Genomic DNA, 26199 nt, shown 5'->3' on the forward strand with positions numbered 1-26199 from the left:
TTGGTGTATCAAGTTCCCTGCATGCAAGCTAGTTGCTTTCGAAGGCTTTTTATCACCGCCAGTGAGGGGAATTTGGAGGGTTGGGAGTTGTTAGAGCCCTAAATTTTCAACTGAGTCCAGTCCAAGAAACTTTCATCATAATTATGCAGCTGTGAAGTTATGGCACAACGAATGAGAAACCTTGCAAACATAAAAGAATAAAAATCGACACAACCATTCCCAGAACTACAGAGGAAACGGAGCTCCACGAAGAGAGTCTTCTTTATGCAGTCATTGAGCAAGGCTTTGCACACTAGAGAACTTCAGTATCTGCCAGCTTAAAATAGGGTAAAGCTGATAAGAGCAGTGGGATGATAGGAAACAATATCACAAACATTATGGCTTCGAAATTCTTTTCAGCTAGTTGATTCACTTACTGACCTTAACTTTGTTCTAGTGACTGCGCCCCAGCTAATCAGAACAGCAACATCCTCTAACTCTCAAATATAAACAAGAATTGGCATTTGGCAATGATTGGAGATTAATCTGTTTCAATATCCAAGCAACTGCTCAGGTTGCAGTAAATGGAAGGCCATTTAAACCCCTGGTGAAGAGAATTAATTGTTACTCTCAATGACAATTACAGGGAAACTCTAATCTCTATCTTTTAAACCTAGCCCTACCCTGTCAAATGAACAATTTCATTAGCAATGTTAAATTACATATGTTCTTTATATTACCCCCTGCTTTTCTTTGCCGAATGACCAGTCTTACGCTTGTGACGACTGAAATCTGACACAAATCTGAAAGTCTGTCCACAGCCTTCCTCAGCACACACATATGGACGCGCACCTGTGTGAACCCTGATATGTTCTGTCCGGGCCCATGCCCACTTGAACGTCATCTTGCATCCCTTCCAAGGGCACTTGAGAGGGCGGTCATCTATGTGGACTCGGCGATGCTGCACTAAATATTTGTGCGAGAAGAACTTCTTTCCACACCCCTTGACAGGACAAATGTTTCTTTTGTGCATTGCAAGCTCTTGTTTTAATCCAAAACTCATTGTGCACCCGTCAATGTCACACTGATATTCTGCTTCCTCATCTTTTATTTTAACATTCTTTCTGCCAACTGGAGCCTTCACTGCTGAAGCATCCTTCAGTTTTTTCCTACTGTTTTGTTGCTTTTCTTTCAGCTTTGTTTCCAACTGTTTTGGAGGCTTTGAGGGTCTTTTCCTAAGGCGCGTGCTAGGTCCACCTTCTACCCCCTCTTCAGAATGTGAATCAAACTGCCTTGCATTCAGCTCACTTTTACCAATCCGTTGCTGAGGAGTCTCTTGCTTTATTTGCCTCTCTTGTTTTATTAATTTCAGGGTTTCTTTTTTTATCATCTTGGGGGCAATGTGCTTTGGTTTCCGAGTCCCTTGTTTCATTTGGCAAAGTGTTGCCGGTTTCTTCGGCTTGCTTCGAAGAATCCTCTTCTGCTGCTGATCAGAATTATCCTCCAGCAAGTCATCTGAAACAAGATCGTCCCTCACAATAAATCTGGCCTGCTTGCTTCTAGGAGCCTTCCTAGGCTGCCGATGAGTATCATTCTCCCACAGATCATCAGAAATTACAACTTCCCTCTCAATAAAGTTCGTCTTTTTGCTTTTTGGAATTCTTCTGCGATGCTGATGGGTATCATCTTCCTGCAGATCATCTGAAGCTGCATCTTCACTCTCAACAAATTTGGCCATTTTTCTTCTAGGAATTCTTTTGCGCTGCCAGTCAGTATTGTCATCATGAGAATCGTCTGAAATTGCATCTTCCCCTTCAACAAATTTGGCTTGCTTGCTTTTAAGAACCCTTCCATGATGATGATGGATATTGTCGTCCAATGAATCGTCTGAAACTGCATTTTCCTTCTCAATTAATTTGGCTAGCTTGCTTCTAGAAAATCTCGGGAGCCGCTGATATGCACTTTCATCCAATGAATCATCAGAAACCACATCATTCCTTTTAATAAGTTGGGCTCGCTTGCCTGTAGATACCCTCCTGTTGTGCTGATGAGAGCCACTCTCCAATGAATCATCTGAAATCACACCTTCCTTGTCAATATATTTCAATTGTTTGCTCTTAGGAACCCTCCCATGTAGCCAACGAGAACTCTCCTCTGGTGAATCATCTGAAAATGCATCTTCACTCTCAGTATATTTTGCTTGTGTGCTTCTTGGGGCTCTCTCATGCCACTGATCACTATTATCATCCAGTGAGTTATCAGAAGCTGCAGATTGTCTCTCAAAAAATTTGGCTCGGTCACTCCTGTGAGCTCTCTTAAGTTGCTTTTGAAACTTGTTCTCAACTGAAGCATAAGAAACAGTATTTTCCCTCTTGATAGATTTGGCTTGCTTGCTTCTACGCATTCTCCTATACTGCTGACGAACATGCTCTGCTAATGGATCATCTGAAACTGCATCATCACTCTCAACAGATTTGGCCCATTTGCGCCTGCACCTCCCATGCTGCTGATGACTATCTGGTACTAAATCATATGAAATCTCTCTCTCAGTGTCTTCATTGATTTTGCTATTCTGAACCCTCACACGCTGCCTATGACAATTACCCCCCATTGAGTCTTCTGAATCTGGTTCTTCTGCTTCCAGACACTTTACTTTCTTAATCGATCGACTCCCTGCTGTTATTTTCCTCTTCCTCCCAGATTTTCTAGTGGTTTCAGTTTTGTTGCTGGTTTGTGGTTTTTTCTCAAGCTTTTCATCTGGTGTTGCCGAAGCATGGAAGCTTCTTTCTTGTTCTTGTTCATGATCTTGATCCACACGATCCCTTATCACTAGAAAGGGATGAACTTGATTTGACATCCAAACTTTTCCACACCATTTCCCAGCCACAACTTTTTTTGGCTTGCCAGACCTCCTTCCATACACCTTGAATTTTGGGGTTGAGCTAACTGAAGAAGCAAGACCAAACGCATTGTATATAACAGAATTGTATGGCATCTGCTTACTATAAAGAGGAGATCGGCTGAGGTTGGCACTGTAAAAAAGATTGATCCCCAACTTTACAGCCCAGTCCCCACTCCCTGGTATGGCTTCCTCACTATCCAAAGCTGACTGGATCCTCTCCTCGTCCTCTTTGGCAGCATCCCTGAAAGTAATGTCATTCCATAGATGATCAATCCCCAGTTCTTCTGACACTAACTTTGCCTCCCCTTCAATCCTGGGATACTCTGTAAAAGTTTAATGAAAATCCATGAATTCAAGTAAACAGATAAATAATAAGCAACTTCTTGCTATAATAGTGGATATAATTTGGAGAGATGACTTGAGCGTAATAAAGTTTTCTGCAGAAACTATGATGGATAGAGTTGCCATATTGATTTATTATCACACATTGACAACACTTTCTCCAGCTTAAGTGGCACTTTCACAGAAAAACCGAAGGCCTGTAGAAAGTAAATGTGTGTAATATAATGGAGCATAGTGCAATTTTCTTGCTGTCGCAATGATAGGGACAAAGGAATAGCATGGAGCAGCAACTCTTTTTCATCCATGTTACACAGATTCTCTCTCTTAAAAACACAATCCACATGATCAAATTCTCTTCAGAAATGGGAATCTTGTTCCTTAGAAAACAGGACAATTGAAAAGTAGGGTAAGGCTCCAAGGGGCATAAAGCGCACAGATTAAAGGAAAATTCTTGACTAGTGAACTTTTTTGGCAAGTGTGGAGTGCTGTTTTTTTTTTTTTAAGCTGGATAAAGGCTCTTCACTTATGGTTTTCCTATAGAAAACAATATTTTGTTTATTTTTTCCACAGCTAAAGCTTTTGCAGATTCCTTATCTTGTAAATAAGCTTCTTGTTTGTTGTGTATGGATTGCACCCCTTGGTGCTCTTTGCAAAAAATTTGCTTATTGTGGAGATTAGAGTTCACTTAGTATTAATCAAGACCAATCTACGAGAACTACATGAAACATGCAGTGAAACAAAATGGTATGATACCCTAAAGTCTAAACCATCATGAACAGGTACAATGTATGGTCACTTGAAATAGAAAAGCAAAACAAAAAAGGTGCATATTCCCTTTTCTAGGGTCAGTCTAGCTACTTGAGAATCACAAACCGACCTACAGAAAGTGTGCTGGTATGACCACACTCAATTATCTCATGATCTCTACATTCATACTTTCCCATGCACCACTCAAAAAGAGAAATTCTACATGAAACTTGAATTTGAAAAACAAACAAACACTAGAAAAGAAGGAAACCGGAAAGGATAGAAGGTAGTGCTTATTCTATTACAAAAAACTTCTATGACCTCAACCATAGAAAGAAGAAAAAAAACACACCTGGATGACAGAGAAGTAATATATGTACTCCACCAATTTGACGAAGTTGCTGTTCTATTTCTACAGCATGCTCAAGACAGAATACGTGCATGCATGAAGAATCCTTGTCAGATCTTTGGGTAAATGGCATGTCTGCATTCTCTATTGGTGCAATAGGCCTGTTGAACTTTGTTTTTTCAATATCATGGACAATTGGGGAACAATTTAAAGACACGTGTGACATTGACATTGGATCTCTGTATCTACTATCCAAACTGTTTGATTCAATTGAAGCAAGGTTACCGGTTGGGAAGCCAAAAGAACACTCAAGTGTATCATCAGTTTTATCCTTGAAATTATCTCGTCTATCTCCATTTTCTGTATACATGTCATTAGCTTTGAGAGGAACATCATCCCACTCATCAAGTCTTGACGGAGATTGAGGGAGACCACCAGTTGCAGCATCATAGTCCTTCTGCTTGTAAGAAGGGAAGGCAGAACTCTGACACTGATATTTGTTTTCTAATGGACAGTTTGTCATGTTAATTTCATCATGGTGAGATAGATCAGCTTCAACCTGATCTTCCTCAGAGTCAGAAGAATTCCCATAATTCAAAGCTAACAGGCCAAGAGCAGAAGCCTCTAACTGTTTTCCAGAGCTGGAAGTCATTTCAACACCTTGATCTGCCATCTGAATTGGGTAATTAGGAGATTGAACAGGGACGTCATAAAAACCAGCCGCGGTATTCTTTTCCACCCACCCTGTTTTAGAGCAAAGATATCCATGTTGAAAACTAGCAGCTATAAGAAGGAAAGCACAAAACCACAAAGAAAACACAAACAAAGACAAAATACAATATGCAGGTTAAATATAATGTGTAGCTGGTTGGATAAGTGTGTTGATATAAAAATAATTGAGACAGCAGAATGTGCAGCTTGATCTAAAACAGGTTCAGCACACCAACATTTCCTGAGAACATTATTATGGCATGCAGCAGATTTTTTACTTTCATCCACTCATCATTGTATGACAAATCCAAAGATTTTTCCCAGCCCATTTCAAATCAGAAAGAGACAAATCAAGGAAATTTTTTAACAAATAAAATCATCATTGATCGAGATAACTAGTAAACATGACCACTTTTATTCCAATGAATTCCACAAAAACATAATTTATTTATTTATTATCATATTAACACACTGCAACTGTTCTGTAATGGATTGGCCCCAAGTATTTTCATATTCATTTTCCTCCAAAGAACAAGTATGCTCTTTCCCAGAAATCCCTTTCCTAATGTTCATGGATATCAACAAATACCACTGCATCAAGAACAGCAATTCTGACTACCAACTGATATGCCACATAAAATGAAAAATAATAAAACTTAATCTTTAAAGCATCATCAATGATTTGTGAGGGGATTCAGGTATCATTTAATTAAGATCAACCTGCCCAAATCCTCCCTATTCATGAGGTCAGGTCTTAGCCAGAGGCTTCAACATTGGTATACTGATGTTAAGGGTTTGCATCAGGCAATCCAAATTCCAGATAACACATCAGTGTCCAATTAAACATATGGTTGGATCATAACTAAGAACCACTTGACTTTGACTATTATGTTATAGTGTAATATGAAGGCAAGTAACAAAAGACGTAGAGTTTTTCCATCAAACATACTTGAGGAATTCTGCTCAGAAATGTTTGCGATCCCACCAGCAACAGCAAAAACATCCCTAGTTACTCCAGAACCAACGACCCAGTCATTAAAGAAACTACAATCAGCTGACATGAGGTATCTAGAAGCTGCTTCTTTTGGTTGAATGATGGCAAGGCAATCAAAGCTCAAAATCCCACATGTGACGCATGAAAACAGTCTCTGATCTGACAACTTATCACCATGAATGGAACGACCTCTTTCAGTGCCTATGTTCATACTCTGTGAGCATTCATTTCCATTTAATGTGGAAAATCTATTCCTTTCACACAAAGAAGCAAACTTTGCTTTCGCTGAAAAGATGCCTTTCACTTGATTGATTTCCTGGTTCTTGTCCTGCAAGATGTCACCAGAACCTGAGCTTTTCAAGGATTTCATAACATCCTTCTGGCTGCATAATCCAAGGGTGGGGTTGTCTCTTAACTGGGATCCAACTCGTAATTTTGAACAAACAGAAATGTCTGAAGAACCTCGTGGAAGAAGCACCACTGAAGATCCTTTTCCAAGAATATGAAGCAGGTCATTATTCTGTATCATATTTTTCACAAATTGCTCTTTAACCAGCATTTCTCCTTCACCCTTTTGCTTATCTTTCAGTCTTGAACTCCGTGGTTTAGCACTGATGTTCAAGGGTATTCTGGATGGGAGAAAATAAAGGCTATGAGGATTCTATAATCATAATGAATATTGCATGTGGAATAAAGGGTAGCATCCTAAAATAGAATGTCAACAGATCAGTTCACATGCTAGAGACATTCACCAAGGAATAAAATACAGAATAGACTTGGATCAACTTAAATAATGAATTACCAAATAATGAGGTGACAATATGATAGATTTCCAATGAAATTCTTCCCAGAAGTGAGATGCTGAACATCTCAAACTCTACTAAGTTTCAAGATTAGTAGATATAGAATAATGAATTGAAACTCTTGATATGCTATGGGTACAACAGCGCAAAGTTAATAAAAACTATCTTGAAGTTGAAATAATCAAATTTTTGAAACAGCCCACAGGCAAGGTATTGAAAGAATTGTACTGGCAGTTCAACAACCAAGAGGAAAGTTGCAAATGTTCAATCAGGATACCTTGTACAAAATTCGAGTGCAAGATCATAAAGTAACTGGAAATGAGACACCATAGGAGGGTAATTGATTGAAGCTCTTCGAATGGCAGCATCTTTAGCAACCATCAACCATTCAGGCGTTGCAATATTGGCTGCCTCCCCGCAATTGAATCCTGGAAGTCAAATATAATGGATGAAGCATGTATTTGCATCAACAAAAGTAACAACAGCATAATCACTGTCCCAAAGAAGGATGCTAAAGTGAGATATGAAGGCAATTTACCATGACTGAACCCTGAATGATAGGCTCTTGGGAAAGTGACTACAAACTCCCCGGCATTTTGAACTAACCTGATTTGGAGCAACCAGTAGCATTACAAATACAGAGATAAAAATCATGCCACATGCAAAACATTAAAGGCTCTATGCAAGTACTATGGTTTGCTCTTTAGGCGGTGAAGGGAAAGGTTAAGATGAAATTCTGGTCCTTAAGAGATCACTTTTGAAGGGTTGACCGTCTTTCCTTGCACTTCAACTCAGTTCTCAATCATACTGATCCATTAATTAATCAATCATGTTTAATTAAGTCAAGGAAATAGCATCATAAAATTCTAAAGTTCATATGTACACGAGTGACCCATATAATGAAATTTAAGGAAGTTACTGGAAAGCTAAAGGAGAATGCTTAGGAGCAGAACAGAGCAGGGATTAAGAGGGTACCTGCAGCATGGTACACCTGCACTGATAAATACTTCAGGTGACATTACTGTCGTCTTCTCACCAAGAACAGCAAACGTAACTGATAGATCAAGGGTGAAAGTGGAGTTCAGTTGATTAGAATGAATCCTCAAAAATAAAGACAACTGCCATCTATTGATTCTAAAATCTAAACTAAGTTGCTTTTACTTGGCCCAGATGCAGTCAATAGAACAGCGCAACAATTTTTTTTAAGAGCAGGATAATCAAGAAGATAAAAAGAAATATTCTCATCAATTAACTGGATCCCACATAAAGTGCCTTTCCATCAAACATGAACCCACATCTTCAAAGTTTCGTGTGAAAGCAGTGCAGGTAAGTCACAAAAGCACCTATTCTCATCAGGAAAAAAACAGGCTTTTTTCTTCATCTCGAGAGGATAAATTCAGGTGACACAATAAGGCGATGGAAGAGCTAGAGGTTGCTCACATAGTTGCATATAATACGGGTAGAAAGCTAAGGAAAGTTCTAAGGCAACTAAGCAAGAACCAGTGAGGGAGGGAGAGGAGACCTGCATTCAGTGTGTACTATCAACATGAAAAGAAAATCACATATCAGTTACATGGAGAATGTCAGAATTTCATGCATGATCATCTCTCCAACCAGAATTGAACTTTTTGCAGATGAAGATAACGCATAATATTTGCTTGGAATTAGTCTACACTTATCCTTCATGCTTGTGCCTCCAATTCATTTCAAGTGACTCAAAATAGCCACTAAGAGATACAGAAACTGATAGGAATAAACACAGAAATTTAACTGAATGGTCATTAAACCCTAAAATAAAAACACTTGAAAAAAAATAAACACTCCAAGATAAAGGCACATGAAATGCACTACAACTTTCTCATAGCTAGTTAGATCACAAAATGTCTGTGAAAAAGCAAAAGCAAGACAACCACTCAATATCTATCACAGCGGCTTAAACTTTAAGTAAAGCATAATAACTTTATAGATTCAATCAAGGACTTGTACAGTAACAAGCAAAACCATCACTAAAAGACACTATCAAACCTCAGAGCTCTCAAAGCAAGTCAGAATGCACAAGTTAAAACCACCCAGACAAATCAACCACTGCATTTCTTGCAAAGTGTATAGCTCCATGATTTATCTTTATAACTTACATCAGTTGCTCAGAACATTCCCAGTTCTAACAATTGTCAAAACATATTGTTTAAATAAACAATCATGACATCTAATCCTTACTACACACCTCCAATATTCGTCCATTTAACTAGATTCTACAAAATTCACACGGAAATGTAAAAAACAACACACAAATCTACCAATGCAATTAAAGAAGGATATAAATATCTCAAAAACAGTGGAACTAATTACTAGTAGCTCCAACATTGAATGCCTAGAGAGAAAAAAAACAAAAATAAAACTAACTCACCAAGAGGATTAATCTCTCCGCCATACCCATGAACCCTAACAACTTCCTCAAATGCAACAGCAGCCTCTCTAGGCACACCATACCAAGTCTTCCCAGCACCCATATGCATATAATTTAAGCTATGCAAATCATGATCCTCAACATGCCAAGCAAACCAACTAAACATCATCCCAATATAAACCATAGGCGAAGTAACCCCAGGTATCTCCTCCTTCATAAACCTCAACAAGGACCCTTTTGCCCTTGAAACTCCCCTCATATTCCACTCAGTTTCCCCCACACTCATTCCCTCCCCAGCAACCCCTCCTTGTCCCTCCTTTTTCCTCGGAGAAAACGCAGAACCAGGCATATCATTCGCATATTCTACAGAAAAAGGCTTATCTAAAGTAGCTTTCCAGTAAAGGGTTTCAATTTCCAATGGAGAAAGAGCTCCCTTCTTAGAGAACTTCTTCAAGTAATTCTTCTCAAAGACTCTAGCCTTGGTTTCAAATTCTTGAAATGTGTAGGTCTCCCCGCTCTGCCATACGGGTTTTTGAACAGGGCGGGGTTTCCTGGGGCAAAATCCGATCTGCTGCTGTCGTGTGGTGAATGTGGGGGCGGAGGAACCACCGTTACGGGCGCAGAGAGAGCGGTTGAGATTAGAAAGAGTGGTTTTTTTAGCAGAGGGTAGGACAGGAGGGATAATTTTGCAGATTCCATATTGAGAAGCTTCTTTTTCAATTTTGAAAATGTAAGCAATTGGATCTTGGAATTCAGATAGTGTTGGTCGGTATTCAGGTGCTAAAGGTAAGTTCTTTAGCCATTGACATACTTCTGCAGTTGTTGGAGGTTGTGGTGGGTCTAAACTTAACCCACTTGGAGCTGCCATTAAATACAAAAAGACGAAACTTTTTCTGTGGGTCTTTCTTCTTCTCTCAAATGAAGTCCATTGTGGTATGGACTTGGAAGAGAAAGAGAGAGAGAAGGAGAGGAGGTGGTGGTTAGATTCCCAGTCTGTGCTTCATCTATGTTTTAATGGTGTTTTTGTGTTTTGGGATGGGTTTTTTTACTTTCTTTCTTTTTTTATATATGTTTTTGTCCTTTTTTGGTATTTTGGGGTTTTGGCCTGTTTTTGTGAGGAATAATTTATTACAGGGAGTGGAAGAGGGAGGTGAAAATGCCAATGGAGGGCAGAGGAGAGGGGTAAGGTGAGAGAAAGGGAGGAGAGTGGAGGTGGCATGTGAGTGGGGTTTTATTCTGGTGTTTGTAATGGGGAGAGAGAGAGTGTGTGAATGCTTCTTCCTTTTCTTCTAGTAGGATATTTAAGATATTTGAAAGTTTAATTATAGTCATTTTTTATAAAAAAAAAATATTAAAATATTATTTTTTATTTTAAAAAGTTATTTTTTATGTTGATATTTGAAAATATTAAAAAATATTAATTTAAAATAAATAATTTTTAAATATTTTTAAAATACAAAAATAAACATAAAACTTATTTACCGTTGGTGTGGTTTTTGAAACTCGAATAATTTTGGTAACGGGTTTTGGTTGAAATACATTGAAGTCCAATTGTGTTCTCTAATATTTAATTTCAGTCCTTAAATCTTTTTTCTATTAGGGCATGTCGGTTTGTTTCAATCTAGTGGATTAGGCTTGTTAGTGCAAGTTAGTTCATAAACTAAAACGGCTCCTCTATTCATGTAAATAAATAATGAAGCAATTGATTTTTTTTTCTTTTTTATTTTTTTTATTTTTATCTTTTGATTATTTTTTTATCCAATCCTTTTATGGCCTAATTCTACTAGATAAAATTTTTAATCATAATAAAAATATAATTTTTAAAGTGAGAAGGCTGTGATGGAAAGTATGAAGAAAATAGACAATTAATTTTGAATTTTTTGTGATTTTTATTTTGATTTAAAAATTTATTTTATTTATTTTTTAATGTTTGTGCTATGAAAAAAAAAACAGAAAAGGAAACTCATTGAAAAACAATGAGTTTGTTATTAAGCCATAATTTAACCCAAAAAATATATGTGTGTGTGTTTTGATAGAAGCTGAATGGAGGTGATTTTTTCCTCTAAAATGATAAGAAAAGGTATATTATGTTTGATTCTGATTTCTTACATTTTGTTGATTTTTGTTGTTTTTTCTTAAAAAATTAGTATTTCAAGGTTATTACATGATTTGTTCATATTTTTATGATGTTTTTAAATGAAAATAGATAAAAAAAATTGATCTTCAGGGCAAACATTCCTTCTCGATTTTTCAATTACTGCAATAATTGTCGAATTCTAAACAACATGCTAAATAGCTTGTCGTTCAATTAAAAAAAAAACAAGAAGAAGAAGTGGAAAACCCTGAGGAAAAAAAAAACAACAAAACAAAACTAGGCTCAACCATGAGCTTTCAAGTCCAAAAACCCTTTGGTTTTTTTTTTGCAAAACCAACTGTGTGGGCTGGCTAACCTGTTTTTATTTTTTAAATTTAATTTCTTTTTAAGTTAATTAATTTAAAATGTTATGAGTACATTAATTAACCAAGTTATCAAATTATATCTTAGATATCATTCTATTAAACATCATTTGATTTTTACTTTGTTTTATAACAATAGTATAATAGTTCTTTTTATAATATTAACAAAAACAAATATGAAAACCATCATTTTTTCTAGTTAATTAATTGATATTGTATTTTTTTATTGTCATATAATTAAATAAAAAATATTTTTTATTTAATTATATTATTAATTTTAATTAGATTCATGACTCAAGTAACAGATTTCATATACTAGTTAGCGTCAACCCAAGTTAATTAAAAGGGTTTAAACTATAATAATTGATGCTAGAACAATCTGTAACAATTTTTTTTAAAATTAAAAATAAAATAACTTTCACTTATATTTCAATAAAAATATCACTCATGTTATGATAAAAATTTCATAAAAGGAAATAACCCATGACAATCTCATAATTTTTTGTTTTTTTAAATCAAAATAAGTGACTTGTGTGTGATATTCAATGGTTAAATGGGATGAAATGTAATAGAAAGGATTTCAATTCAAACCTCCTTCGGTTTGCCAGTTGAAATCGGGAATGAATAAATAAATAAATAAACAAACAAATAAATAAAAATAAATAGAAGGGTGTCGATCAAAAAGGCATAGACTCAGGGGTGTTTCTACTGTTAAGCTCATGGATCTTTGAGTAGCTTGCTAGCAATTAATCTCCTGGACACCCGCTAGAAACACTTGCTGCTATACGAGACCTCGTGGACACTAATAATAATAATAATAAAAAAAGCCTTGCTTTTAACTATAAATTTTATTTTATTTTAATTGAGTAGATATTTGTTTTACCTAAAATATTCTACATATTTCTTTTAAAGAATATTTATAAGAAAATTAACAGATATAAAATATTTTACACATTTTTTATAAAAAGATTTATATAAAATTTGATCTATATAAATTATTTCATGATTAAATTTTAATTTTAATTTATTGACTGGAAAATAATTCTAGCTAGTGGGATTTTCTAACATATTTTATTCATATTAATTTATTTATAACATCATTTAATTATTTTATAATTACTATCTTTATCAACACTAGCATCTTCTCCACTACCACCCCTATTATAAACACTACTTTAATCACTATCAGTGTGTACACACCATCATCATTTTATTACCACTTTATTTTTTACTTTATTATTCATTAAACATCACAAATATTATTTTTGTAAAATTTTTTATAGAAAATATTTTTTAAAACAAATAAAGAATTTAAAACTCGTTCTTTTTATTTCTCATTTCTTGGCAAAACTCTCTCTTCTCGTGAATTGTGCAATTCACAATTAAACCTTATTTATATTTCAGACACATCTAATTAATTTCTTTATTTTTTTCATAATCAATCCTAAAAAACACCTTTTAAAATGAATTTAAAAAAGAACCTCAATCCTTAGCCATCTTCCTATTCGCTTGTTCACTGAACATCAACCCTTAACATCAAAACCACATGAATGTTTTAGTTTATTTTTAATTATATTTCTAAAGCGTGGCTATGGTGTTTTCACTTCGACGATCTTTGCTTGTCCATGTCTTGTCATAATGATTTGTGTTCCCTATACAATACGTGGATTTTAATTACAGCATCATGTCTGGAGGATTATGTTTTCGGCTTCAAAGAAAGCATTCCATAATACAATAAAAAATGTGATTTTTTTTTCCTAAATTCGAATTTGGTTTCTGAGTTATTATTGAGCATGCAACCAGCCTATATATATATATAAAAGAAAAGAAAAGAAAACACTGAAATGGTAATTTCATTTACAAATGAAGGGGGTGATACAAGGAGCACAATTAAATATTATTTTTTGAGAAAGATAAACTATGAAAGTAAATGAACATGACTTAACCATCCATAGGAGATGAAACACGTGGAGCCAGAAACATTTAAACCACATAAGATTTTATTAATAAAACTACGAGTTAACTGGGAGCTTATTCTCACAACGAACCAGTAACAATATCATAAGAAAATATAAGCCAAAACAGTGCCAGCTAAAACCTCGAATAGACCAGGACTAGATAATAGAAATGTGACGCGCTGCAGGTTAGATTAATTATTTTTAATATAAAAAATATATACAATGATAGCATATTTTAAAATAAAAAAAATTAAATATTATTTTAAAATATAATACATATTAAATAATATTTTTTAAAATAATAATATGCAACATATTAGTTAACACTTGTTTTAAATATTGAAATAACAACGCATTGAATCAATCTGAATTAACATGTTGAATTTATGATCTGGTTCATAAGATTATTATGATACTCAAACAAGTTAAAATAAATCATGAATATTAATTTATAATTAATTCAACATTAAAATATAAAATATTAAATTGAAAAAGAAAAATAAAATTACACGAGTTAAAACAAATTATAAATATTATTTTTTAATTAATCTAATATTGAATGATAAAATTTAAAAAAAATAAAAAATTATTAAAGTTAGCCCACCAAACATGCTACCTGAGCCATAAGATCAGGATAACTCTACTGAAAGCAAGTAGAAAAAATTATAAAATTCAACTATTAATTAATCTAATGGAAAGCAAATTGAAAAATATTACAAAGTCCAATTAAAAATTGACTAATAAACGTGAATACAACCAACTCGGATTAACCTGTTAAATACGCAATAAAAGTTACGAAATTGAGATAATCCTATGAAAAAGAAATAAAAAAATATGTGGCTCAATTTTCAAACTAAACTAGTGTTGAACGAAGAAATAAGCAAATAAAAAAAATAAAAAAAATTAGTCAACTCGAGCTAACTTATTAAACCCGCAGTATAATTCATGAGACCGAGATAATTTCATTAAAAACAGATAAAATAAATTACAAAGCTCTATTTTCAATATTGAAGGTTGAAATCAAGAAAAAAAATTAAATTATAAGACCATGATAACTCTATATAAAGCACATTAAAAAAAAATTAAAAGCTTAATTCTCAAATAACCTAATATTAAATGATAAAACTGAAAAGAAAAGGAACAAGAAGAGGTCGAGTTGTTAAAGGGTGAAATTGAAAAAAAAATCAATCAAGAAAGGATAAAAAATAAATCAAGTCAACCCGAGTTAACCTATTAAACCCATGACTTGAGTCAAGAAATCAGGATAACTGTATAAAAAGCAAATAAAAACATGAAGTCTAATTTCTAACCAACACAATATTAAAAGAAAAAATAAAAAAATCAATTAAAAAAACAATCTAAAAAAAACTTAAATCAACTTGATTCAACATGTTAAACACTCAATTTAGATCACATGATCATGACAAATTAATAAAAAAAAATTAAAAACATATAAAAGCCTCGCTTTCAATAAATCTAATGTTAAAACTTGAAATTATGGTAATAAAAACTAAATTTCTAAGACCACCAGTATATAACTTAATGAAAAATAATAATAATGAAGTATAATTTTTAAAATAATTTAATATTAAATAATAATTTTTTAAAAAAATTAAATTGTTGAAAGGTGTAAAATACTATTTTAATAAATAGTATTTTATGAATACAACAAAAGTGATTTAGCCACACCGTTAGTTTTTGTTTATAATTAATTGAACCCAAGACACTAATTATATTTCCCCTCCTAGCCTAAAACCTATGAACATAGGTAGTTAATACAATGGAGTGTTGTAGACAATGAACATCCATGATAATCACAAACGTAGGAGGGAATTTCAAGGGCTTGTGGGATGTATACAGTGAATGTCTCTAATTATGACAAATGCAGGAGGGGATTTTGCTTGTATCACTTGAACTATCATGGAAACTATTCAAATGAGTATATCACATTATTGACATGAACAAATGCCAACTCAATGTCCTTATTTCTCTCAATTTCTCATCATTGATTACCTCTTCCTCTTGCATGACAAAAAAAAATCCCCGCCCTTGTTCTATTTAAAGTTAGCAACATGCAAACCAGTGCTTAACCTAGTGATGGAAGAGGCTTGTCTCCTTCCACTGCACCTGAATTCGAGCCCTGACATGCACGCCTGTCACCTCCGCGGTGCCTTACATGCCTACTGAATTTGCAGGGTATTCAGTGGGCCGTGGAGATTAGTCGTGGTGCACGCAAGCTGGCCCGGACACCCCACGTAAATAAAAAAAAAAAGTTAGCAACATAATAGCTCGTTGTGGCTTGTATCGTATAGATGTACCACTAGAAGGGGGTGATAATGGTTGAATGATTATAGTCCATATAGTTACGGTGAGTAAGAAGAGGAAAAAAAGAAATAATCATCTTTTATGATCGTGTTTTTTAAAAAATAATGGCCTGTTTGTGAAATTGAAATAATTATATATAAAAAAATTTAATAAAATAATAAAAATAACCTCTCGAGTAAACCAAATAATAAAAGGAGAAACAAAAAAAATTAATTAAAAAAATAAAAAAATTCAAGTTAACTGAACCAACTTATAACACGTCATATGAGATTAGGATAACCTAATGAAAAGAAAAGTAAAAAAATTCACAAAACTCAAAGTTTATTAACTTAATGTCAAATGATGAAATTGAAAAAAAATCAATTTAAAAAAAATAAAAGAGACCAATGTCAAAATGGACTAATATTTAAAATCCATGACTCGAGTCATAAGATTGAAATTACCTCATGGAAAATAAATATGATAAAATTATAAAACAAAATTTTTAATCATTCAAATATCAAGAAAATAAATTGAAAAAAAAATAATTGAGAAAATAATTAAAAAACAAACCAAATAATGATCAAAGAATGAAGATTAAATTTTGTATAAAAATAAAATAAAATAAAATCATGAGGAATAAAATTAAAAAATAAAATAAATCAAGAAAATGATAAAAAATAAAGTAAAAAATAAAAAATAAAAAAATAAATTAAATAAATAAATTAAATAAAATCAAATATGGAGAGACTATTCCTAAATTAACTTGATTATAATTAAAAAAAATCATGATAAAAATATAAAAAATTCATTGAAAACAGGTTTAGTAATTTTTGCTTTTAAGGATAATAAAGTTATTTTATTTAGTTTTAAAAAATAAAATAAAAAATAAAAATACCCTAGATATCAATTTAATATAATAAAGTTATTTTACTGTTTTGAAAATAAAATAAAATAAAATGATTTATCCTCATCAATATGATATAATATGATATTGATTAATGAATTACATTGTTATAATTTACAGTGTTCCGTGTCTTTATTTTTTTTCAAAAAATTTAATTCCTTTAGGTTTTAGGTTTATGTTAAAAATTCTTTTTAACGTAAGAATTAAGGGTTATGAAATTAAACAAATATGTTTCGATCTTTTACCTCCACGTGGTCAAAGTCAAACTCTCTTCAAACTGGTAATCTGCAATGCTAAAGGGAGTCATGGAGCGCTCTTACTTAACCAAATTGATAACAGAAACGGACGAAATCGCTTTCATGTGATAATGAGCCAACCAAATTTCCTTCTGGATGAAAACGACCACGTCTCCACGATTTGACAATTTTTTAGATATTTTTTTTTTTTACTTTTTTAGATTTAAGAGTGAAAGTTGAGCATTTTCTTTTTTGTGTGTGAAAAATGGAAGATAAGAAAACTATCGAGGTGAAAGTGCAATTCAAACAATTATTTCCCGGCCTGTTTACCTTTATAGATGGGGCAGGGAATTAATTTTCTTTCATTTTTACCCCTCTTGACATCTTCCTGAATTTATTCTTCTACCCCGTTGCTTTTTATCCTTATTGCTTTTCACCGAAATCACCATGACCTTTTGCAATTAGAGGCCCGTGTTTTTACTTGAGGCCTGACTTGGCTGTGGTCAAACGGAGTCCACGACGAACCCAACCAAAACTTGACACGCCGATCAAACTGTGATTACGCAGCCGCAAAGAGAAAAGTAAAATAAAACTTAAACGAACTCCATAAAAAGTAAAGGTTAATGACGTGTCATGATGTAATTAGCTCATTATGCATCAATGGCTGGCCATAGTGTTTTCTTATCGAGGGCACCCCACTATAGGATTTGGCATCTACCTATGGTCGCCCCTTTGACCCCACTTTTTTCATAGTTTTTTCGTATTTGTTTTTATTTAATTATGTAATGATTAAAGTAAATATTCATAAAAAACAATGATTAAAATTTCGGAGAAAAAAATATTTTATTTTATTTTGACAGTAACAAGCTTTTTTATTAACATCATGATTTATTAAATAGAAACTAATGATAATTAAAAACATATTTATAAAAACTCTAATAACTTTAATTAAAGAGGATAGAATATATATTTTTAATCAAGAACTTCCTTTTATTTTTCATATATTTTTCTATTTTACTTTGAAAAAAATATGATTTTTTAAATAAAAATATACTATGATAGTGGAAACAAGTTCAATGAAATAAAAATAAATAAATCAATTATTTTTACATACTTGTATGAATAAGTATAAGAACAATACGTCTAATAAGATTATATAAAAAATTAAAGAAAAAATAGTAAAATAGATATTGTATATTTATTGAATATTAAAGAACAATTTTTTAAAAAACATTTGCGTATAAGGTTAATATATAAATGATCATAAAATAATTGTTGATATTACAATAAAAATCTCTATTTTTCTTGAAAACCATGACACAATTAGATAAATTTAAAATATAATTTCATTATAAAATTTAAAATAAATAAAGACAAAAAGAAAACACACTATTTACAAAAAAAGCCAGACATGCATGGGTTTGGAAAGCAATCTTGTGCACCTGACTTTTTTATTTATTGTTCACCCTAATTCTTTTAATAGAACGGACGAAACTTTATTTGCCTAGGCAGGTGGTACTTCATCTTCTAAATCAAATTTTGAGCACATTCGATGGTTGGAAAGTTGTTCTGTTTTTGGGACATTAAAAATTAAAATTTCAACTTATTTTAATTAAAAAACACTTTAAAAACATCACATTAACCTCTATAAAACCATTTTAAAGCTTAAAAAACTATTTAACTAACTTAAAGACCGCCAATCAAACCTAATCAAGAAAAAAATATTCAAGTGTTTTGATCTATTTTTTCTATTATATTTGAAGGAAAAAACTATATCCATTTAACTTCTTTTTTTAAATTAAATCAAGATTTTTAATTTGTTAAAGAGATGGCCCGAGCAAGCCATCTTGACTATAAAAAATATTAAATTTAATATAAAAATAAAAAGATAAGGTTGTTAATCCCAAACTAGAAGTTCTTATGTCATATGAGATGATTCAAACTCTATCTTGAAATTTATCATTTTACAGACACACGCCTCATGTGTCACTCAAATAATATAAAGACGTCCCACATGCTAGCGTTGCATATGTTTATCAATTTTTCCTTTTAATAATATTTTATATTTATTAAAATACTAAATTATTTTTATTTAAATTGATTATAACAAAAAAAATTAAAAATATAAAATAGCTAATGTACACTAACCATAATTTTTTTTTGTTTTTAAGAGTAATCTAGTTTTTTTACTGTGCTTTAAAAATGAAAAAGTTGAAAAGCCTGTAGATGCCAATTTTAAAAAAATTCTTTTAAAGGCAATCTAGTTATTCCAGTGTGTTTAAAAAATTAAAAATACAAATTTGCACTTAATAAATATGATAACCTATCAAAACCCTTTTTTTAATTAAAAAAAACTGGCATGATAACCTATCAAAACCCTTTTTTTAAAATAATATTATTTTAAAATTTTTTATTAACTTAAATCAATCTGTTTAACTCATAATGAAGCCTTATAAGACATTGATCTCAGGTAGAGTTTAATAACCGTGATTACAATCAGCATCAGTTAACAGCCACTTTCATTGCCAGAGATTTATCATCCATGGCTACAATTTGGTTCATTTGCTACCATTTTGTCACCGGCTGCCACTAATATTGCCTTCATTATTACCACCCTTTATAATTTTAAAGAATATACTTTATTTGTTGGCAATAATATTAATATTACTGAAAAGCATGGAAGGATGCAGATTTTGTTTTTCAATTTTACTTGAATTTGTAATTTACTTTTCGGAAAGAGGAGGCAGCCACTACCATGGCAAGCCTAGACCACAGCAGATTAAACAACGTATGATTTTATGTTTCTTTAGAGGCTATTCATTTATGTATGCCCGCACTGCACTGGCCAATGCAGAAATTGTATAATACTAGCTGCATGCAATGCATGCCCTGTGATTTATTAATGTGGGAAATATGGAATTATACGGTAGCAGATTCAATAATCACGTGATTCCACCACAACGTAGTGGTCCATATAACTGGACCCACCGAAGAGAATCTCGACATATATAAATACTCCATAAATCACCATCCATGATATTTTTGCACTACATTTGATTAGAGGAGGAAAAGAGAAGATTGCATGAGTGAGAACTAGCAAGAAGGAATTTGTTAAAGAAATACTAATAAAATGGGGCATTGAACTTCCAGGCAGGCAATAGCCAACCATTCTCATTTCTCATGCCTGCCATTAGAACATTTGACTCCCAGATGTGCGAATATTGATGTACACCTGACAATGCAAGTTCATTTTTTTTTTAATGGGGGGAGGGAAGAACAGAGGGTTAATGAAATCACTAAACTATTAATACATCTAATATTAGAGTCTCGTATGAAAGATGACAGTAATACCATGAAAAAAAGGACATATATACCAAGTTTTTATCCATGGCAAGTCAGCTCTCACTGGAATCAGGACTGGCTGGAGAGAGCTCAAGAGAGACTGGACAGTGGTCGCTTCCATAGAAACCTGTAAACAATCCAAGATCAGTGAAGCATTTATATGATTTTATGTACTGGAAGTTTGTGTGAATGCTTGCAGTTCCTTTGTTGCAGTTGAAGAGATAGGCTGTTAATTTAAAATGCATTTTTCTGCACCATGAATGTCTTTTTTAAGAAGTGCCTTTACTATAGAAGGTGTTACTTGGAAATGAAAAATGACGATATGAATGGAGTCCAATTTGAAGTCTTATTTCTTGCACATGATTTATCAACTTCAAATATAAAGACCAGGCATGCACTATCATCAAACCATGCAAGCCTAAGATCTCACTGTAGAAACAAATCACCAAGGATAAGAGTAAAAGAGACCTCTGGGCAGCATTACCTTCTGTTCAGTGATGAAACTTGGCTTTGCTAATAGATATAGAGAGGGTAGTTGTACAGTGAAGTTTCAATGTCTTACCAAATAAAAGAAGAGCAGGAATCCTTTGGTTTCTATTTTCAACTAATTAAATCGATGGTAAGGGATTTTCTAACTCAATTTATCAGTCTCCAGTACTTGCAGAGCATGAAGAAAAGGTGTGAAGATATATCACCTTCCAATTCAATTCCATGCCCATGCATCTCACATTGAATGATCCTATCTTTGAGTTTCTCAGAAACAATGAAATAATCAATTCTCATCCTTTTTCCTCGGTACCTACAAGAAAACCACCCATCAGGAAATACAAATCATTCTCCACCACACCAAAAATTAATTCTCATCCACTTTCCTCGCTACCTACCAGGTAACTGCCCATCAGGAAAAACAAATCATTCCCCACAACACAAAATTATAAGAGTTGTAATGCATGAAAAAGGTACAGTTTTTCACAATCCAGTAATTGATGGCTCATATTTTAGAAGTGCTATTTACAGCATGTATTTCCTATGCATGCTGAGCTACTGAACTATACGTCAATTGTTTCTTACTTTCCAATGGGGTTTCCAGACCATGAGAAGCCACGCTCCATGTCCCTCTCTTTGTGAAGAAATCTGTATGCATCTATCAGCTTTCCCCTAAAGCACAATGAAGCACAGAAATACATTAAGCAGGAAAAATTGGAAAAAGAAATATTCTACTCAAAGAACAAGAATGAAACTGTGACCAATAAACCCAGTTTCAGTGAGATAAAAAGATTAAGCGGAGATAAATAAAATATCAAACATGAAACACTGCAACTTTATATCTAACTGTTTTGGAGAGAAGGGAAAGGAATTGTCAGTACAAGTTGCTGTTAATCACTTCTAAGCAACTTCAATCTCTTTCTCAAAAAATGGCACATGGTTTCAGCATCTTAATTGCTTTTTAAAAGCACAAAGGTATATATTTTTCAGTGGAGTCACGCACTCTTTCAGTATAGCACCAAAACGCTTCCTCTCACTCAAGGTAAATCCAGGCTGTCCACAGTCCTACAACATCAAAAAGTCAAGCAAATGCATTTATGTTAGTGACTGTTGGGATAGAGAAGTATACTAAATAGTTGGAACCCCAAAGAATGAATATGTTCCTTCCCATTTCAGCAGCTCATCAACTTGTCTACCATTTCTAATAGTTTCGGTGTTGAAAGGCAAGTTTACAAGATTGTGCATGTATCAAAATATTACTCGGAAACTAAAGCAGGCCACAGTTATTTCCAGACAAAATGCTAGCACCTCTTTATTTGGAGGAACATAGCCATTGACCTTTGCTGCACTGAAAAATTCTGGATGACTCACATCTATCTCTTCATGGCTGCATATTGAAAATGAAGATTGAAGGAAAGCCTCATGAAAAAGTATTGAATGCATTTCAAGAAGCAGGAATAATTGCATGAATATTTTCTTGAAAAATCAATAACAGGCTTGCTTGTCCTCGTAAAGAAAAGGGCAAATTTCCTCCAAAGAGGAATATTTTCTAGATATTTATGAAATATCAACTATAATCTAATTTCAAAGTCTTAGAATTTTCATTTAGGTTTCTCTTTCCTAGTCAAAGTAAGAAAATTATGTTTCTTGTTTAGCAGTTCAAGTCTAATTATGATTAGGAATATTTCAAACTTTTAAACAAGATCGCAGTCTTTCAATTTCAGCAGGAAGTTATGAATAAAAGGGCAACTGATTGGTTTATGTCTCTTGAAAGTGTGATGTTTTCTTTAAGGACTGATTTCTTACCCCTAGGCACGATGCCTGGGTTTTTCAACTGAGTGATGCCTTAAATCTAGTGGTGTAAAACAAGTAGTGTACTGCCATGATTTGTTCCATTTTATGTACTTTCAGATCTATTTCCAATTTAGAAGCCTCTAAACTCACAAATTATATTAATCTAACCTAGAAACAAACATCTACAGCTTTCCCCAAACTTGTCCGACATCTGTCTTATGCAATACAGCTATTAGATATTATTCAAAGAGTTCTATGAATTTAGACAAGATATGGACTACTATTATATTTTCTTTATCATAAAGTTTTATATTTACTGTTTATTTTTATATTTTCTCAGGAATGCGTTTCTTTATACTTCAAATTGTGAATGAATGTGATCCTGTACTAGCATGTGCCATTCTAGAAAGAAAGATGCAAAGGTTACCGGTGCAGCAGTGACAACCTTAGGTCACACAACAATATTCAGGTCAGTACATCTATCAAGATCAATTATAGTGTTTAAAACCAACCACATAGATTATTAGCAGCTGGATCCTTGAGCTAAGTAGTCAAAACAAAGAAATGCAAATGAAAAATGAAGACAAACAATTGAAAGTCGGGCAATAACAACCTCCCATCCACTGCAAAAGAAGGAAAGACAAAAAAAAATAAAAAAATGCCAACCTAACATTCAGATCACCACACCATATAAGAGGCTTATCTGATAACTGCACAACAACCTCTAGCATTCTTTTATCCCATTTCCTTCTCCTCTGAAATGATTTCTCTTCCTCTTTCCAACCATTATTTGGTGCATATGTATTTAGTAAACGGAATGTCTTGAATTCAGCTAAAATAACCCTTCCATCTGGTTCATGCTTTGAAGCTAAACAACAAGGATAGAGTGTTTAAGAGATTGTCACTTTATATGCAAAAGGAAAGGGGGAAAGAAGGAAAGACCTAAGGAATAGGTGTGCAAATGCATATTAGTGTAAAGAAAAAACCTAAAATTAAAATTTATAGGGGGAAAAAAAGCATTCTCCAATTATAGTGGACATAAGCATGTATTTTGTCCTGAAAAGTTGAAATGTTATAAATTGGAAGAAGCATACAATAACGGGTTATATTGTGAGCGCGCACACACACACACATGACAGTGTCTAAAGGTAGGCATTGAATAGAAATATTCTTAATGAAACAAAGCAGTTAGGTCTAATTTATGATAGTGAAAGATCCAATAGGAGATTCAAACCAAGCTACCTGTTTGGTCAAGAGAAAAAGAGACCTTTACTGGTTGAAAACACTTCTTTACTAACAATGCAGTCCCAGCATACTTTGAATCCGCAAGGGACCACCAAACACGATAATTTCCGAATGGTGAACTGGAAAGAGCACTCATTAATATCTGCATGATTCGACAAAAACTAATTACAGGTTGTGTTAAACATTAGAAATTTGAGTCTTATACACATCCCTTGCAGTAGAATTACATGAAATCATTTTTTATAGAAAGACCAATAGTAACAATACTAACCAATGAGTTACAATTTCTAGATCAGAAAACATGAAAATTGTTCATCACAGAATCTGTATTAACTTTAGTAGATTCCATCAAATTTAGTAGCGCTTCACTGATTAATACATAACCAAGACATCTTACTGAGAGATTGATAATTTCTGAAGTAGCAGGCCAATTTCATATGGGCAAGTTAAAACACAACCAAGCATTCATCAAACCTTGGAAACTTCAGAACTTGCATGGGTTATGAGGCAAGCCATGTTCCATATCACCGAAAGCTGAAAAAGTATGAGAAGAAAAAAACTATGAGGTTCTAGGAATATTGAACCGGCACAAGATGAAGCTCAATAAAGGATTCATCTCTTTGGCATGAGTACCCCACATCATAGTATGATGAGCCCATTATAACACCTAAAGCAACTCTATGAAGCACCAAGCTAAAGAAATTCATGGTAACCTGAGAATAACCTGAGAAGAAATTAATGTATAAACAATTATTTACTCAAAATTGTCTTATTATTGCAATATAAACAAACGCTACCTTCCTTTCCTCACGGGAAGAGTTTGTGTCATCTTTGATCTCTCCAGAGTTTTTAGGTGCACCTTTTGCGCCAGCAGCGGGCATCCTTACTTCCTACCAATAATGTTCAGTTACATAGCTTATCATCCCATACTCATCAAAAGTTCATTCAACTTAGGATTAGCATGTGTCTGAACCAAATTGACGTGCCATAAATGAGATTTAAACTACGACCCACTCAAATGTGAGGGACTCAGTAGGGAAGAAGATCACGAAATAAATCAGAAAATGTAAAACTCCTTCTTCTCATTAACTCAATACATGAAAAGAAGGGGAAAAAAAAAACATTTCCCTTAGGTTTTTTCGTATCAACTGTCTTACCAGGGACTTAACCGTGTTTTTCAGTTAATTATACAAGTTGAAACCCTCTTAAACAACTAGAAACTTGAATGTCTCTACCCTCAAGCACTCGCATGCACGCACACAATTCCCTTGAATTTCCTTGGATACCAACCAAATCAACATCAAACTCAAAAACATGCAAAATCCATCAAACCAAATACTACAAAGGGTAAAAATTCAGCTAAACTATTCCAACTTTAGACAACAGGGAACTATAAGATCACAATGCTAGGCATTATAATCTAGTATAATCAATCATCAAAAACCCACTTCACCTTTACACCCATTAACCAAATTTTATTAAGTTCCCGTATAAAAACTGAGAAAGATGACATCAAAAGATGGAGAATTTGCTTGCGTTTTTCACCTGTATGACAATGACATCAGGATCAATGTCAGAGACAAACTTTGAAAACCCAGGCCAGTTGTTCTTGACTCGAAGTAGCAAGCTATTAGCATTCCAAGTAATGAACTTTAATGGCTCTTTCTTCATGGTATTGCCACTGTTGCTGGTCTCCTCTGATTCTGAAGCCCCTTTTTTTTCATTGTCTTCTTGGTTTGTGGACAGTGTTGGTTTCTTCGCAGAACCATCTTTCTCTATTGGCTTGAAAAATCGCTTCATAGTTGCAGGCTCAAAACTCAAAGTACACTCTCACAGGAAACCAAAAACCCCATTCACACACGCGTATAGTAAGTAAATAAATATCCCAAAAAAAGAGGACTATCCAGGTTAGAGAGATAATGGGCCCTGGAGAAGTGTGTAGGCCTTGAAACTTCATTTTAAGAAATGGGCCTTACAGTGCTAAAATCTGGACTATACTGGAAATCTTTCTCAGCTAAAATCTCATTGTGGAACAGTAGAAGACAGACAAATTGGAAGAAAACAAAGAACAAGGAAAGAAAGAGTAGAGTATAACCGGTGAACAACAATTCACTTTCATTTGTCTTGGGCTTGCATGGTTGCATTGAGGAGCAAGATGACGATGTCAGTTATTTTATTTTATTTTTATGATTAATGATGTGTTGTTTAACCTAGAGTTCTAACCCAAATCCTGATC

General features: G+C 33.4%; 2 protein-coding genes across 4 annotated transcripts; both read right to left on the reverse strand.

Annotated features, from left to right (window-relative positions):
- Positions 1–481: 481 nt before the first annotated feature.
- REF6 (relative of early flowering 6) lies at positions 482–10475 on the reverse strand. 2 transcript variants are annotated; one of them, XM_011025800.1, is made up of 8 exons: positions 9235–10474; positions 7803–7881; positions 7366–7433; positions 7105–7255; positions 5980–6653; positions 4323–5063; positions 2558–3204; positions 482–2473 (listed from the first exon to the last, which is right to left on the reverse strand). In XM_011025800.1, exons 1-8 carry the CDS (start codon positions 10100–10102, stop codon positions 716–718), a joined length of 4986 nt encoding a protein of 1661 aa, XP_011024102.1. In that variant the 5' UTR covers positions 10103–10474; the 3' UTR covers positions 482–715. The 2 variants fall into 2 exon arrangements, with proteins under 2 accessions (XP_011024102.1, XP_011024100.1); XM_011025798.1 differs by having other exon boundaries at positions 482–3204; positions 9235–10475.
- Positions 10476–20088: 9613 nt separating this feature from the next.
- LOC105125387 (DNAse I-like superfamily protein) lies at positions 20089–25843 on the reverse strand. 2 transcript variants are annotated; one of them, XM_011025802.1, is made up of 10 exons: positions 25509–25843; positions 24761–24853; positions 23961–24105; positions 23385–23586; positions 22233–22311; positions 21928–21989; positions 21510–21596; positions 21134–21237; positions 20448–20565; positions 20089–20328 (listed from the first exon to the last, which is right to left on the reverse strand). In XM_011025802.1, exons 1-9 carry the CDS (start codon positions 25761–25763, stop codon positions 20492–20494), a joined length of 1101 nt encoding a protein of 366 aa, XP_011024104.1. In that variant the 5' UTR covers positions 25764–25843; the 3' UTR covers positions 20089–20328; positions 20448–20491. The 2 variants fall into 2 exon arrangements, with proteins under 2 accessions (XP_011024104.1, XP_011024103.1); XM_011025801.1 differs by having other exon boundaries at positions 20191–20565.
- Between the last annotated feature and the right edge of the window lie 356 nt (positions 25844–26199).

Source organism: Populus euphratica, unplaced genomic scaffold (assembly GCF_000495115.2).
Source record: "Populus euphratica unplaced genomic scaffold, PopEup_1.0 scaffold22.1, whole genome shotgun sequence".
NCBI classification, from domain to species: domain Eukaryota; kingdom Viridiplantae; phylum Streptophyta; class Magnoliopsida; order Malpighiales; family Salicaceae; genus Populus; species Populus euphratica.

Coding starts and splice junctions, on each gene's coding strand:
- REF6 (XM_011025798.1), bottom strand. CDS start 10,102: ATGGCAGCTCCAAGTGGGTTAAGTTTAGACCCACCACAACCTCCAACA. Junction 5,064..5,979: donor TTCTGAGCAGAATTCCTCAA/GTATGTTTGATG, acceptor GCTCTAAAACAG/GGTGGGTGGAAAAGAATACC. Junction 3,205..4,322: donor ATTACTTCTCTGTCATCCAG/GTGTGTTTTTTT, acceptor AAACTTTTACAG/AGTATCCCAGGATTGAAGGG.
- LOC105125387 (XM_011025802.1), bottom strand. CDS start 25,763: ATGAAGCGATTTTTCAAGCCAATAGAGAAAGATGGTTCTGCGAAGAAA. Junction 24,854..25,508: donor CTGATGTCATTGTCATACAG/GTGAAAAACGCA, acceptor CATTATTGGTAG/GAAGTAAGGATGCCCGCTGC. Junction 21,238..21,509: donor TCTGGAAACCCCATTGGAAA/GTAAGAAACAAT, acceptor GTTTTCTTGTAG/GTACCGAGGAAAAAGGATGA.